Below are 13631 nucleotides of genomic sequence, written 5' to 3' on the forward strand. Positions count from 1 at the left end.
AACCTCTTTCGAGTGCACCGAGAGAAATCAGCCCAATTTTTAAATAACAGCTAATGCCCCAAAGGACAAGATCTAGTAAGAGCCAGGAATGTGAGTCAATTACTTAAAGCAGAAACAGATTCTGTAGGGGAGGCCACATTAAGGAAACACTGAATGGCCACTCAAAGGAAGGAGGAGGCGCAGGGGAGGGCCTGGCCGAGCCAGCAGGAGCCCCCGGGGGGTGCAGGGCCCCGCAGCAGGGGCAGTGTGCGCTCAGAGGACAGGACTTGGGCTGGACGGGACTCAGCAGTCACCCGTATGAGCGCCAAGGAATGAGGGCAGTTAGGCTGGGGAAGAGCTGTAGAGGAAGCGGTGGTCTCCATGACCCCCTACCATCTGAAGAACAGGAAGTACAAGTATGTTCCGTGTGGCTCCAGAGACCAGGGATGGAAGGACAGGGAGCAGGATGTGGCTCAATCCAAGAAGTTCATCTGAAAATTCAGAACTGTTCTAAAACAGGGCAGGCTGCCATGGTCTTACTACACTCCCAGCCACCCAGCACCAAGAGTTTTAAACCCATTACTGTTGCACATTTCAATACACTAAATACATCACCACAGGCCTGTCTCCACAATCCCCGTGAGAGCACAGCCACTACGATACTGGGGCGCTATTTTGAAACCTCGAAATCCCACTGCTGGTGTTACTGCTGTTCTGTTGTTTCAGCCACAAATCACAGCTCAGCGCCCCCTCCTGGGTCTCCCTCCAGTCCCTGACCCTTCTTCCCCGCCCTCCCCAACCCCTCACAGGGGGCTGCGAGGACCTGGGGGGAAGAGAGCTCAGTGGTGGGTGGGCCTCTCGATTGAGGCAGGGGAAGAGTGAGGCAAGGCCATCCCGCTCACACTGGCAGTTCAGAGAAATCCAAACCCCTGCCATTCGGCAAGGCAGCTCCCCCAGGGGCTCCACGCAGCAGGAAGGCCCCACGGCGCCCCCATGTGGAGGGGCTGAGGCAGGAGAAGCAGGGGGCCCAGAGTACCAGAGGGACCTTCCACACCACAGGAGGGAACTTTACACTGGAAACCTTCGCTTCACTGATTTTCTTTCTAGTCTACGAATTCTGAAAGCACCTGGGTGGCTCAGTCAGTTAAGCATCCAACTCTTGATCTCAGCTCAGGTCATGATCTCACGGTTCGTGAGACTGAGCCCTGCGTAGGGCTCTGCGCTGACAGCATGGAGCCTGCTTGGGATTCTCTCTCTCCCTCTCTACCCCTCCCCTACTCATACTCATGCACTCTGGCTCTCTCTCAGAATAAACAAACATTTTAAAAAACTGTCAGTAGAAACATCATGCTCCCTCACATCAGTCAGTGTGGTAATAGGCATAATTAATCCTGTATCACAGGGGAGAAGTTTCAACAGCTTCCAGTTCACGGCTCTTAAGGGGAAAAGCTGGGATTTAAGTGAGGCCACTTTGCTCCAGCCCTCGGAAGACGTCCTTCAATGAGCTCTAAATTCCTTCCCTAAGTGCACCTTCACGGCTACCCCAGGCCCTCCCATGCTGACAGGGGAGGTCTCTGCTCTCCAGCAATTTGCGAGCGACCCTCAGCGGCCTGCCAGGTGGACTTTCAGGTACTCCTGAGCACTGTGTCCAGTGGGGGTGATGAAAAATACCATCTGAGAGCATCAGCCCTGTTCTCAGGTCCTGGAAGACCATGCTGCCCAGGCTTCGGGGTACTGGGGGGATCCGCTCAGCGCTCCAGCCTCTGGCGGAACAATCCATCGTCCCATCCATTCACTACAAACTTTTGCCCAACAGTGTTGGCTAGCCCAGAATTCATCAAGGAACCCTGTCAACTGCAAACGCCACAAACAAGAATGCAGTTTGGGGTGAAACATCCGTTTCGTACAGTATCTCCAGGCTTAACCAATTAAAAACAGAAGCTTCCAAAAAGAGAAGCTGGACACCCACGGCGAGGCTGGTGCTTCTACCTGCTGGGCCACACAAGGCCCATGTTCTCCTGTGCTGCCCATGGCTCATTCCACTCGCCCATTTGACCTTGGGGTCCCCCCAGAGAAGCAAACATTTGCCAGCACTGACTAACCTTCTGACTCCAGTTCCTCAGACCCCGACTGGGAGACACCAGTGTCCATCTGGGAACTCGCCACACTTCCTCACACAGGCAGAGAGCAAGCAGTCCCGGGGTGGGGCCTGCAGAGCTCAGTGCATTTCCTCAGCGGTCAAAGCGCCCACGAGGAGTACAGCCCCCTAGGCTGCGCACTTTACAAGCCTCGTGTTTTCCACAGCTACCAGCCCAGCAGACCCCTTTGGCTCAGAAACGTATAGAGGGAACTAGGTCACACCATCTGGCTGTTGGACTTTACCAGACAATCTACAAAAATGAAAATGAACCCTTTCAACCTTCTAAACCGATACACACTGAAATAATTCCATTTAATGACTTAAAAAAATCTCACTGCATTTATAAGGCCAGTCTTTCCAGCGTTCCTTTAATCTTGCTCCTGCTGGGAAACAACAGTATAGGAAGCTTAACACCAGTGCTCCAATCTCAATAACAGTTAACAAAAATAACTGTATCACTTCACATTTGTATGTCTTTAGGTTTCCAAAGTACTTTTGCACTTATAATTTATTGTCATCCCATGAGCCTGGAAAAGCCAACATTCACTCTAACCATTTTATGACTCAAGGTAAGTGAAGTTATAGGATTTATACCACAAAGCTGGCAGAGCCCAAACCAGGCTCTTGTTTAATTTGGCAAAGGAGGGGCGCCTAAGTGGCTCAGTTGGTTAAATGTCCGACTCTTGATTTCAGTTCAGGTCATGATCTCATGGTTCATGATATCGAGCCCCATGTCAGGCTCTGTGCTGAGAGTGTAGAGCTGGCCTAGGATTCTCTCCCCTTCTCTCTCTGCTCCTCCCTAACTTGCATGTGCACTCTTTCTCTCTCTCTCTCTCTCAAAATAAATAAACTTCAAAAAAAATTAGCAGAGAATGTGTTTTTTAAATTACATATTAAGGAGAGTTCTGAGGTGAGGGTAGGGGAAGGAGGAAGAGTGGGAAGCAGCAAGAAAGAGGGCAGAGGGCAAGGGGCATGAGGAGTGGGCAGGGGTCCTCCCCCAGGGCAGCAGTGTGGAAAGTACTCTGGAAACTCTCAGGGCAGCCTGTGCTGCTTCTTAACAGATGCACAGAAGTACATCAAGGGACAAGAATGAATCTGTGCTACACGTGGTCTGAGAAACTCAAGTAATCTTTGAAAGTCTACCGTTTTGCTTCGCTTTTCTAAACAAAACAAAAGCTTTCTGATTAAAGAACATTACAGAAAAGAAATACCTGCTGTTGAAAAATCTGGGTCGAGAAAAAGCTTTAAGTTTAGAACTGGATTTAAACTCGTTTTTTACATTGTAACTCAACATAGGAAGGCCCAGAGACAGACAGTCCCAGCACACTCTGCCTGGGAGACACAGGCGGAATGGGAGGGCACAAGACGGTCTTCCCCCGACTCCAGACCGAGGGGCAGCAACGGAAGAGGCACGGAGGTTCCGAGGGGAACCGGAGCGCCGGGTCGGGGAGCACCCCTGCAGCCAGGCTGTGCTAAACCGACACTCGGACTGCAGCCAGGGAACGCGGGGGCAAGGGAAGGAGGCAAGTGGGGCATCAAGGACTTCCACCTGCAGCTAAGCAGTCACCACAGCTCACAGATCAGACATCCTGACCCATCTGCCGCAGCCATATGCTCACCATCCAGAAGCACTGCTACCACTGAGAGAACCGGTTGAGACTTTCCTGAGTCTTCTGAAAACAGGGCCGAGACCCTCCACATCCCCACGTGCCCCAGGTGAGCGGTCGGCGCAGCTCAGCAGAGGCGCCCTTTTCCACACAAGGTGCCGCAAGCTGCCGGGTCCGCTCACAGGCTTCCCTGGAACCTGAGGATCCCCTGCAAACAGCGGCAGGCCTTGTCATTTGAACTTCTTAGCGAGGCAGCTTTAAACTCGGGAGAATTCTGACTTGAAATCTCACTTCAGCTCTCCTTTCACCGAACGCACTGCTGTGACGCACGTCAGCATCCACCCGGTTTGTTTCCAGGGTGTACGGTACCTTCGTATCTGCTGGGAGAATCGCACGCTTTCTGTGGGGTCGCCACTCGGAGGAATATCTGCTGCCGCCAGGAGTGTCTCCGCGTCTTCACGGGGGTCCCGCGGACATCGCCTAGGTGGTTAGCTTTGGAGTCAAAGTCCCTGAAAGCACAAGATGATGGCTTTATGACTGACGGGGAGATATAATCGGGTATTTTAGCTTGACTTTTTGTTCTTAAACAAAACACTACATTATAAATTATCTTCGTATAAGAGGACATAATCAGATAATCACGGACGTTGAATCAAGCCCACAGGGGGTCAACGCTCCGAAGGCACTGCTTTCTCAGAGGATGCATTTCATGAAAAGAGCAAGATTACATGCCCTTAATTCATTTCCCCTGTAAAAGGCATTAAGAAATACGCTCCACAGATCATTAGCTTCCCATTTCCTTTCTTGCTTGGTGCCACTTGAGAAAAGAGAAAGTGCTGACAGGGGCACTGGCACCAGGACCACCTTCCCCCCTGGGCTGCGGATGGGAGTGTTTTCTCGGCACAGGTGTGTACCTCCACAGATGGCCACAAACATGAGTCAAGTTCAATTACACAAGCCAATCCAGGCAGCGATTACACGGTTACTTGACAACGACAACAATCTTAATGTTCATATTTTTAAAAGTACAAAAAAAGTATGTTTATCAACACAACACTTGTAGTCTAGTCAGTGATTTTCTTCCCCTTTGCAGGATACCGTGGGGAGCCTGGTGACTTCCACCTGCAGCTAAGCAGTCACCATAGCTCACAGATCAGACATCCTGACTCATCTGCCGCAGCCATATGCTCACCATCCAGAAACACTGCTACCACTGAGAGAACCGGTTGAGACTTTCTTGAGCCTTCCGAAAACAATGCATTAATAAACTAGTCCTAGTCAAAACTGGAGAACAAGTTGACTTTTTTTCAAGTGACATTCGGTAAGAAATCATAAGAAAGAAGATAACAATCCTTTAGCTAAAATGATTTAAGTGTCAAAAAAAACAGCTGAAAAATCCCTGTATATCAATAGTTAAACACTTGTACCCAGGCTTGATATATCTAAATTAAACCCTACCTTTTTGTGCTCATAAAATCAGAGGTGTTATTTTCATCTACAGGAGCCAGAAATTTTAGAAAGTTTGGCACAGAGGAAGAAGAACGAAGTTTTTTTCCGCAGGGCATTACGGTAGGAGATGCTGAGAGTTTGGTTGCGAAGAGAGTTTAGGATAAAGAGATACAAACACAAAAAGTATAAAATATAAGCTTCAAAATAAACACTTCAGTTCTCACGCTAAGAAAATTAAATCAGGTAAGAAATTTAAGTTTACAATGAGATTTAACTTTTGTATTCAGTCAATAAAATTCTATTTAAATGAGTGGAATCTACGAGTGCCTTTGAGAACATCAGTCCATTCAGCCATGCGCGTGGATAAGCTCTAGAGACCTGCTGTATGACACAGTGCCTGTGGTTAGCAATGCTGGGCTGTGCACTCTAAAAATGCACTAAGAGCATCTCATGTTAAGCATTCTTACCAGAATACAATAAAACGTAAAAAATCAGTCCATCTCCCAAAATGACTTTTCCTTTCAACTGGAAAAAAATAACTTTCCTAATTTAATGATGAAGTTTCTGATATGGCACAAACCCCAGTACATACGATCAAATGCGGGTGCTGATTGTGTGTGTGTGTGTGTATGTGTGTGTGTGTCTATGTGTGTACAGCAGGGCAGGGGTAGGTGAAAATAAGTATATAAGAAATGGCTTGACATCAAGACCTGGCAATAGTAACTAATCCATGGTAAATTAAGTAATCCATGGTAAATTAAGTCAGTTCGGATGACAGACTGAAAATAAAATCAAAAACAGACCAGCACGCGTGTGCGCGCGCGCGCGCACACACACACACACACACACACACACACACACACACGCAGATGCAGTGGCCCCGGGTTCTCTCCCGCATGCCATGCAGCTCATTCTCTCTGTGTGAACCTCCCGGGAAGACAAACCACACTGAACTTGCCGTGTGAGTGTGCTCACCTCTTTGGCACAGCATTCCCACTTTGTTCTCCGCTCGAGCTATGCTTTAGGTACTTAAAAAAATTTGGCGAGGAGGCAGAGGGGTTAAGACGAGGTGGAGGAGCAGGAGCTGAAGACTGACCTGAGCAACTTTTAGACTCGCCAACGGGTGGATGATTCACACTAAATAGCAATTAGAGAGAAAGCAGGGCGATTAGCGGGAAGAGGAGGGGACACCGGTGGGGGGGGAGGAGGGGGCAGACGGGCAGACACAGAGGAATCAGGCAAGAACGGGCTAGGCTGCCGGTGTCCCCATATGTAAACACCAGCTGTCACGGAGCCAGAGGGCTGCTCTTCACTTCTCTTCTGAGTCCACGGTCTCGTTGGCAAAGGTAGTTCTCAGTTTAAAAAAAAAAAAAAAAAAAAAAGGAGCATTCTTGACCATTCCTCACAAATGTGCGCACCCAACAGTACTTTTTCCTCTGTTCCCTTTTGAGGAACTGACAGCAATTTTTTTTTGTTTGTTTTTTATTTAAACCAAAAGCAAAGGAAAGCAAAACAAACTCCAGAGTTTTTAAAATACATTTCTCTTTAAAATGAACAATAACTGGCCTTGAGTTCAATGTCTCATTTCTCGTGTGTAAATGAGGGAAGAGTTCACAAGGGAGTAGAAAGCAAAATGGGTCTGCTGTGGGGGGGTGGGGGGAGGCGGGCACTTCTCCATCGTCTCCTCACCTCTGGCCAGCAACACGCATCAGGAGGCTGCATTCTTGGGGGAGCAGGGAAATGTACTGTCAGGGACACACATTTCCTACCACCTCGGCTCGTGTGAAAACTGCAGGCTTAGCAAGAGAACTAGGAATCTCTGGACAAGGATGTTTCCATGATCACTGAAAATGCCAGAAAGAGGGCTGGGAAGGCAGCAGGGGGCAGAAGTAATGGATGGGTATACAGGGTTTTAAGAAGATGACAAGAACCCCATACACCTTCCAACTATGCTTGTCTCTAAAATGTCTTATGTTAAATACTACCTTCTGCTGTGCCTCCTGCTTTGGGGTCATATATGCAGCCAAGTTCTCAAAAACCATCATAACTATTCTCAATGGCCGACTGGAAAAAAGCCGAGAGACTCTGCTACGTCCTTCAAATACTGTTTCATTTCTGTACTCATAACATTTCAAACACCTCTGTACAGACTCTGACTCTGCATCACCCGTGCATGACCCTCACGGACACACGTCAGTCCAGGGAGGGCAGCAACTACATGTAGGTGTGGCCCTTACATGTATTATGAAGTGAAGGATTTTTAAAGATTTTTAGTTTTTTAAAGATTTTTAAACTCTATGACCGTCTATGGTCTCTGACAGTTACAGGGTCAAATTAATTGCCAAGGGACACCAGAAGGAACCAGGAGAATTTCTACTACCACATTGCTTACCCATCTCTATCACCAGGAAATTCGAAACACTCATGACAGCCAAATTATTGAAATTAGTAAATCTGGTTAGCAAAAACTAGAACTCTCCCACGGAAGATTTCAGAAAGCCTCTGTTCCAATTTTGTCACCCACAGAAGCTAAGCGAATTTGCCCAGGTCACAAGGCCTGCCCGGTCGGGACAGAGCGACACCCAGAACCCAACACCGTGTGTCTGCAGAGGCATCCACACCGCCTCTCGCGCTCTGCTGGGAACTGAACGCTGCCTCTCCCTCCCACCACAGAAATGTTCCAGGTTTACAAATGAGTGGACTCACCTGCTCGCCCCTTGGCCGTTTTCCGTCACAGCCAGCAGCTAAGCTCCAGTACTCCTGCCTCTCATGGTGCTGGAGCCATGATTACTCTGCGCTTAGAGGGCCATTTCTGCTCCGTTTTTACCTGCTTCCTCCTGATCCCTGTACTTGCTACTTGAACAAGTAATAAGGGTCTCTTACGTCTACACGTTTCCCATGGGAGGAAGGTGGGGGAGGAACAGAACACGCCTTCAGGCTTTGGTTTTTTAAGCCAAGAGCAGAACCTGACTCAAGTCTCTCTCTCACCCAATAAACATACCTGGGCTGCACATACCTGGTTAATAACAGATATGCCCCAGCTATTTTTGTAAAAACAGATTTACATTTTTAAACAAATCTTACTTTCGTTCATGAGGCGTCTCTGTGCTCACTGAGTGATACCTCGTAAGTTTCCTCTGGGCGACCCCTGGAGACCCCTGTGCCGGTTCTGGAGGCTCCTCGCATTGCACAGGGAAGTGACTCAGGGTGTTCGCCCGCCTTCTGAAGCCCTGCTGGGGTGTCAGTGGGGCAGGCTCTTCAGCGGGCCGGCTCTCCGAGTCACTGGACAGGTCATCCGAGGAGCCGAGGAGCCTGAAGGAGCTGTCAGAGGCGGGCACGGCCTCTCTGTCACACCCAGATGGCTCCTGGTGGCGGGGGGACAGCAGGTCAGACACATCACAGGGAATCTGTGAGACTTACAAACCTCTCATCCCAGTGGCAGGAAAACATTTTGATATATAAGCACATCTGACTATAATGCCACCTAGAGGCCACCAAAAATAGAAGGAAATGAAGGCTCATTAAGTGCCAGCTCATCAGAGACAAAATGTTATTAGGCTGCTGGACCACAAGGGAGACTGCCTCAATGCAAGCTGAGGGAGGGACTGTTGTGAGCAAAGCTGTAAATAATCCCGTCTCCCTGTAAAAGACTCTACTGTGCTTTCAAGAAGCATGTGGAGTCTTGTAGAACTTGTCTGCCCAGTTTAAACAAATCAAAGTTCTTTATCTCTGCCGAGTATGTGTATTTTATACCTGCATTTTAAGGCTCTCTGATTTTGATCTAATGTTGACATTCAACTTGGTAATCCTGAGGTTAAAAACTATATCCTATATTATTCTCACAATATGAAAAATCTCCCCTTAGGCACTTCTTGCCACGATTCAGGACAAATCATTTAACTTCTTTCTGTACCTAAATTTTTCTCATCTATAAAAGGGTAGAATGAAGATTTATCTCACTGGGTTTCAAGAGGTAAGCAAGATAATATAAGTGAGAGTTTGCTGTAAAATGTTATACAAATATAAGTTACTGTACCAGGAATTCAGTGGATCTACTGAGTGGGTAACTCACACATCTATTGGGAATCATGACAATATTTTAATACCATTGTCTTTCAAGATTCATACTTTTTCAAAGAGATGAACTACTACTCAGGCAATCCTACACTTAGTGCGGCACTCAAGACATGGTTGGTGGCCAATATATTCTTTTCCAGTCAAAAAATGCAAAATAAGGGGAGGTATACCAGTTTGCCCCTGAGGAAATTGCTAGAAGAGATAAATCAACATGAAAAGAGTAAAATGAAATGAATGCATGTCATGATGGACTGGAGAATCTAAATTCTATGTGTTCACTTGATATACAGTGGCGTACCTTTCAAACGGTAGGCACTAAAGATTTTCATTTTTAGAAATATATGTTTATTGAGGGGAGAGATTATATACATTTAATTCTCAAGGAAATAGATAGGAAAAACTTAATTCCCAACATACTATGAAATATTAATTACCTTTAAACATGGCAGCAATTTTCCATTCTTTAAGACCCTGTAGTTCCAAAGATCCTTTTAAGGATTTAAAATTTTGTCTAAGGGGCACCTGGGTGGCTCAGTCGGTTAAGCGGCCGACTTCGGCTCAGGTCATGATCTCGCGGTCCGTGAGTTCGAGCCCCACATCGGGCTCTGTGCTGACAGCTCAGAGCCTGGAGCCTGTTTCGGATTCTGTGTCTCCCTCTCTCTGACCCTCCCCCGTTCATGCTCTGTCTCTCTCTGTCTCAAAAATAAATAAACGTTAAAAAAAAAATTTTTTTTTTAAATAATAAAATTTTGTCTAAGACAATACATCATAGCAAACAATCTCCATTATGCAAGGCTGTTCATCTCAACTTTTATTAATATCCCTCCAAATTACAGGAAAGAGCTAATCCTCAGCTTAATCTTACACCTAAAAGGGCTACTCAGATGTTCCTCAACTCTTAGATGATTAATTTCTGGGTTAAGATCCAATTACATAAAAAAAAAGTATCTTTACAATAGTTTCTCAATTTCAGGATAAAAAAAGATGTAAAGAAGTACACATAAAGATCCTCCCACACACAACTCAAAGAGGTGGCTTCTGAAAGTTGTGTTTCTCTTAAGATTACCTAGAAATTCAAGTTACATGTGTGTTCCTAGATCTGGGCTTTGGAGAAGAATACAAAACAAACAATAAGACTTCCTGGAAAAGTCACTGGAGTGACATGAACGTCACGGTTATCTTTACTTGCACTGGTCTGGAATGCTTCTACCTGTCCACTGCCACAGGTAGAATGCCTATACTTGAAAATGAAATTCAAAAGCACCACTGCTCCTGCTCCCGTGCTTTCTGTGCTTCCGTTGATCAAAATAACTTCCCTTCCACTTGTTCCCGGGACTGCTAAGTAACCACCCTGTCTTACTCGAAACTCTCAGGGCTCCTACTATATTCTACTTGATGCTGGTGTTGAGTATCTGTCATCTCCCAGATAAGTTCCTCAGGGCAGGGGCTTTGTCCCACTCATCTGTATACAGCAGATAAACCATACCATTTCCAAACTTGAAATAAACTGTGGGGCAGAAACAGTATGTGGTGGATGGAGGTCAGATGATGCTCTGTCCCACTAGATTTTAACTCAGAAAATCATATTCAGAAGACTGGTGTCCAGGGCCTCGCTCCCCAGGGGGGAGAGCGGTGCACAGACCTCGGAGCTTGTCAGAAATGCAGCATCTCAGGCCCCACACAGGTCTACTGAATCAGAATCTGCATTTTCACCAGAACCCCATTAAAGGTGCACCTGAGAATCTGAGAAGCACCCTTTCAAGGCAGTGTTTCTCAAGTAATAGACTTTTTGTCCCAAGCAATAGACATTTTTAAAGTAAAAAAACAACTGAAAATAACATTATGTATCAGGTTGTCTACAGCTAATATTGTTTTGTGAAATTTTAATTTTGGGTATAAGTGTGTATGTATGTTTGTGAATCATTTTGCTACATTAAATGAGTTTCTTGCTGTTGGCTATGGTCTAAAAACTTTGAAAGCCACATGCCCAGGAGGAAACTCAGAAGAACTTAAGAGTTCCTGTGGTCAGGAGCTGGCCTCCACAAAACTTCCCTCTCATTTGCATCTGTCAGAGCTCTGGTAGCAGAAGGAAAACTGGCCTCCCTAGCACAAACCCCAAATTCACTTTCTGGTGGTTAAAAAAGCTGAAAATGCTTAAAGGTCTAGAAAGTAAGAAATTAACACAAGGAAAGAGACACAGGTTGGTTGCTGAACAGAACCACAGGCTTGCTCACTATCACAAAGCCGTGCTTGGTGACAGACGCGAGGGGTGGAGCTCAGCTATTTATGAAAACAGTAGTATTTCATTATAATCACAGAGCTAGCCCAAGGGTAAAGTTCGTTCAGGAATTCAGGTTCCATATTTCATGGAACTCCCAGACCCACTCTTGAGGTGTTCCCAATTTCAATTATTTTCAACACAGGGAAAGAAGTCCATTGGCTGCGTTGTGATAAATTATCTCTTAATGGTCTAAAATTGACATCTTGTTGGGGCGCCTGGGTGGCTCAGTCCATTAAGCGTCCGACTTCAGCTCATGTCCTGATCTCGCGGTTTGTGAGTTTGAGACCCGCTCAGCCTCTGTGCTGATGGCTCAGAGCCTGGAGCCTGCTTCAGATTCTGTGTCTCCCTCTCTCTCTGCTCCTCCCCCGCCTGTACTCTGTCTCCTCTCTTTCAAAAATAAACACTAAAAAGGATTAAAATAAAATAAAATTAAATTGTCATCTTGCTTCTTTGCTTACAGAATGGCCATCTGCTTTGTTATGTGAAACTTCTAAGTTACAGAATTGCAAGACCAGCCCTCCCCCTGCACCAAGAAGTCTGCAGGCACCAAACTTTTCATGATTAAAGACAGGAGGCTTCCTTCATTCCCTTTGTAGGCTCTGCAGGTGACAGATGAGCATGAACCATGTCACATAGAGGGAAATGCGCTTACTTTGCTGGTGTTACTTAACGTGCTAGACAAGGAGCTGTCCAGATCCAGACTGGCAGAATGTTCCTGTAGGCCTCTGGCTTTATTACCCTACAAAAAGAAAAGCAGTCAAGTTACATAAAGAAAAGCAGTCAAGTTACGCTCCCTTAGGCTTTTGCAAAGGCATCAGCTAGAAGCAGCGTGGTCTAGCTAAGCATCTCAGGAAAAATGCATCTAGTGAGAAATGCTGCTGAGCACATACGTGCATTAAGATAACCAACACTGCTGTCTTTTTTTTTTTTTTTTTTTAACAACACATCAACCTAAATGTTCTTGAGCACCTCGTGGATTAGTCATTTGGCAGGGACGATGGGCAGGAAGAAGAGAGAATCTGTGAAGAAAAGCAAGCGCTAGAGCAAGCACACTCAACACCTCTCTCCCGAGTCACGAGCTGTCACAACCTGCCTGTTGTATGACAATCAGACAACATTCTACTTGGGGGGCTCCCAAAGGTGGCCACCTGGTTTTGTAAATGGATGTTTTTGAATTATCTCTAAGGATGCTGCAAAGTGCTCAGAAATATCTTCAAACAAAATACAGTTTTCTTTCAAAAACAAGTATGACTTAAATGGATTGTGTCATGAAATTAAAAAAACGAAAACAGAAACAAAACTGTAAGATACTGCAAGCTCCAGAATGGTGTGAAATGTTGAAAGAAAATCAAACTCTGCTTTCTCAGGAGTGCCGTGAAAGGTTATCTGCACCCGTTGGGGTGGGGAACACAGCAGGTAATTTCTTAAGGAACTCCCACATTGGTGTATACATACACTTCGTTCTTCCTGTAGAGCTGCAGTCTGCAAACTTTTCTGTTTTAAAGAGCCACACAATAAATCTCTTATCTTAGGCTTTGTGGCAACTACTCAACTCTGCACAAAAGCAAACTAAGGAAACAGGTAAATGAATGGATGTGGCTGGGTTCCAAAACTTTATTTACAAAAACAGGAGGTGGGTGGCGTTTGGCCCAAGAGCCACAGTTCACTGACCCGCCACAGAGAGTTCCAGACACATACCAGCAGCAGCCGATGGTAAATGGTTTTCTAGGCTGTGCCTGGTGGCACTAGGGAGAACTGGACCCACACTTTACCGTACTCTGTGCCCTTCACAGAGGCCGGCCAATGAAGAACATCCTTTTGGGAAACAAAAAATACCATGGAGTATAAGAGAATTGGTTTTAACCTAAACCAAGTTAAAAAGTGTTGGTAACATTGCTGTAAGACGGAGAAGACATTAAAAAGCTTTTATCCTCCTAGATTTTATAGCAAACACTCATGGCACAAAAGCAAAGATTTAAGGGGCGCCTATCTGGCTCAGTGGGTAGAACATGTGACTTGATCTTGGGGTCAAGTTTGAGCCCCACGCTGGGTGTACAAATTACTTACTTACTAAATAAATAAATAAACAAACAAAATT

General features: G+C 46.0%; 1 protein-coding gene across 1 annotated transcript in view; it reads right to left on the reverse strand.

Annotated features, from left to right (window-relative positions):
• Positions 1-13631, reverse strand: part of TBC1D1 (TBC1 domain family member 1) — a 224312-nt gene that overhangs the window by 79598 nt on the left and 131083 nt on the right. The window contains 6 exon segments of the mRNA XM_043572803.1: positions 4096-4235; positions 5185-5279; positions 5281-5305; positions 6151-6312; positions 8260-8540; positions 12186-12272. Of these exon segments, the coding sequence (XP_043428738.1) occupies positions 4096-4235; positions 5185-5279; positions 5281-5305; positions 6151-6312; positions 8260-8540; positions 12186-12272 (790 nt within the window).

Source organism: Prionailurus bengalensis, chromosome B1, assembly GCF_016509475.1.
Source record: "Prionailurus bengalensis isolate Pbe53 chromosome B1, Fcat_Pben_1.1_paternal_pri, whole genome shotgun sequence".
Taxonomy (NCBI): Eukaryota; Metazoa; Chordata; class Mammalia; order Carnivora; family Felidae; genus Prionailurus; species Prionailurus bengalensis.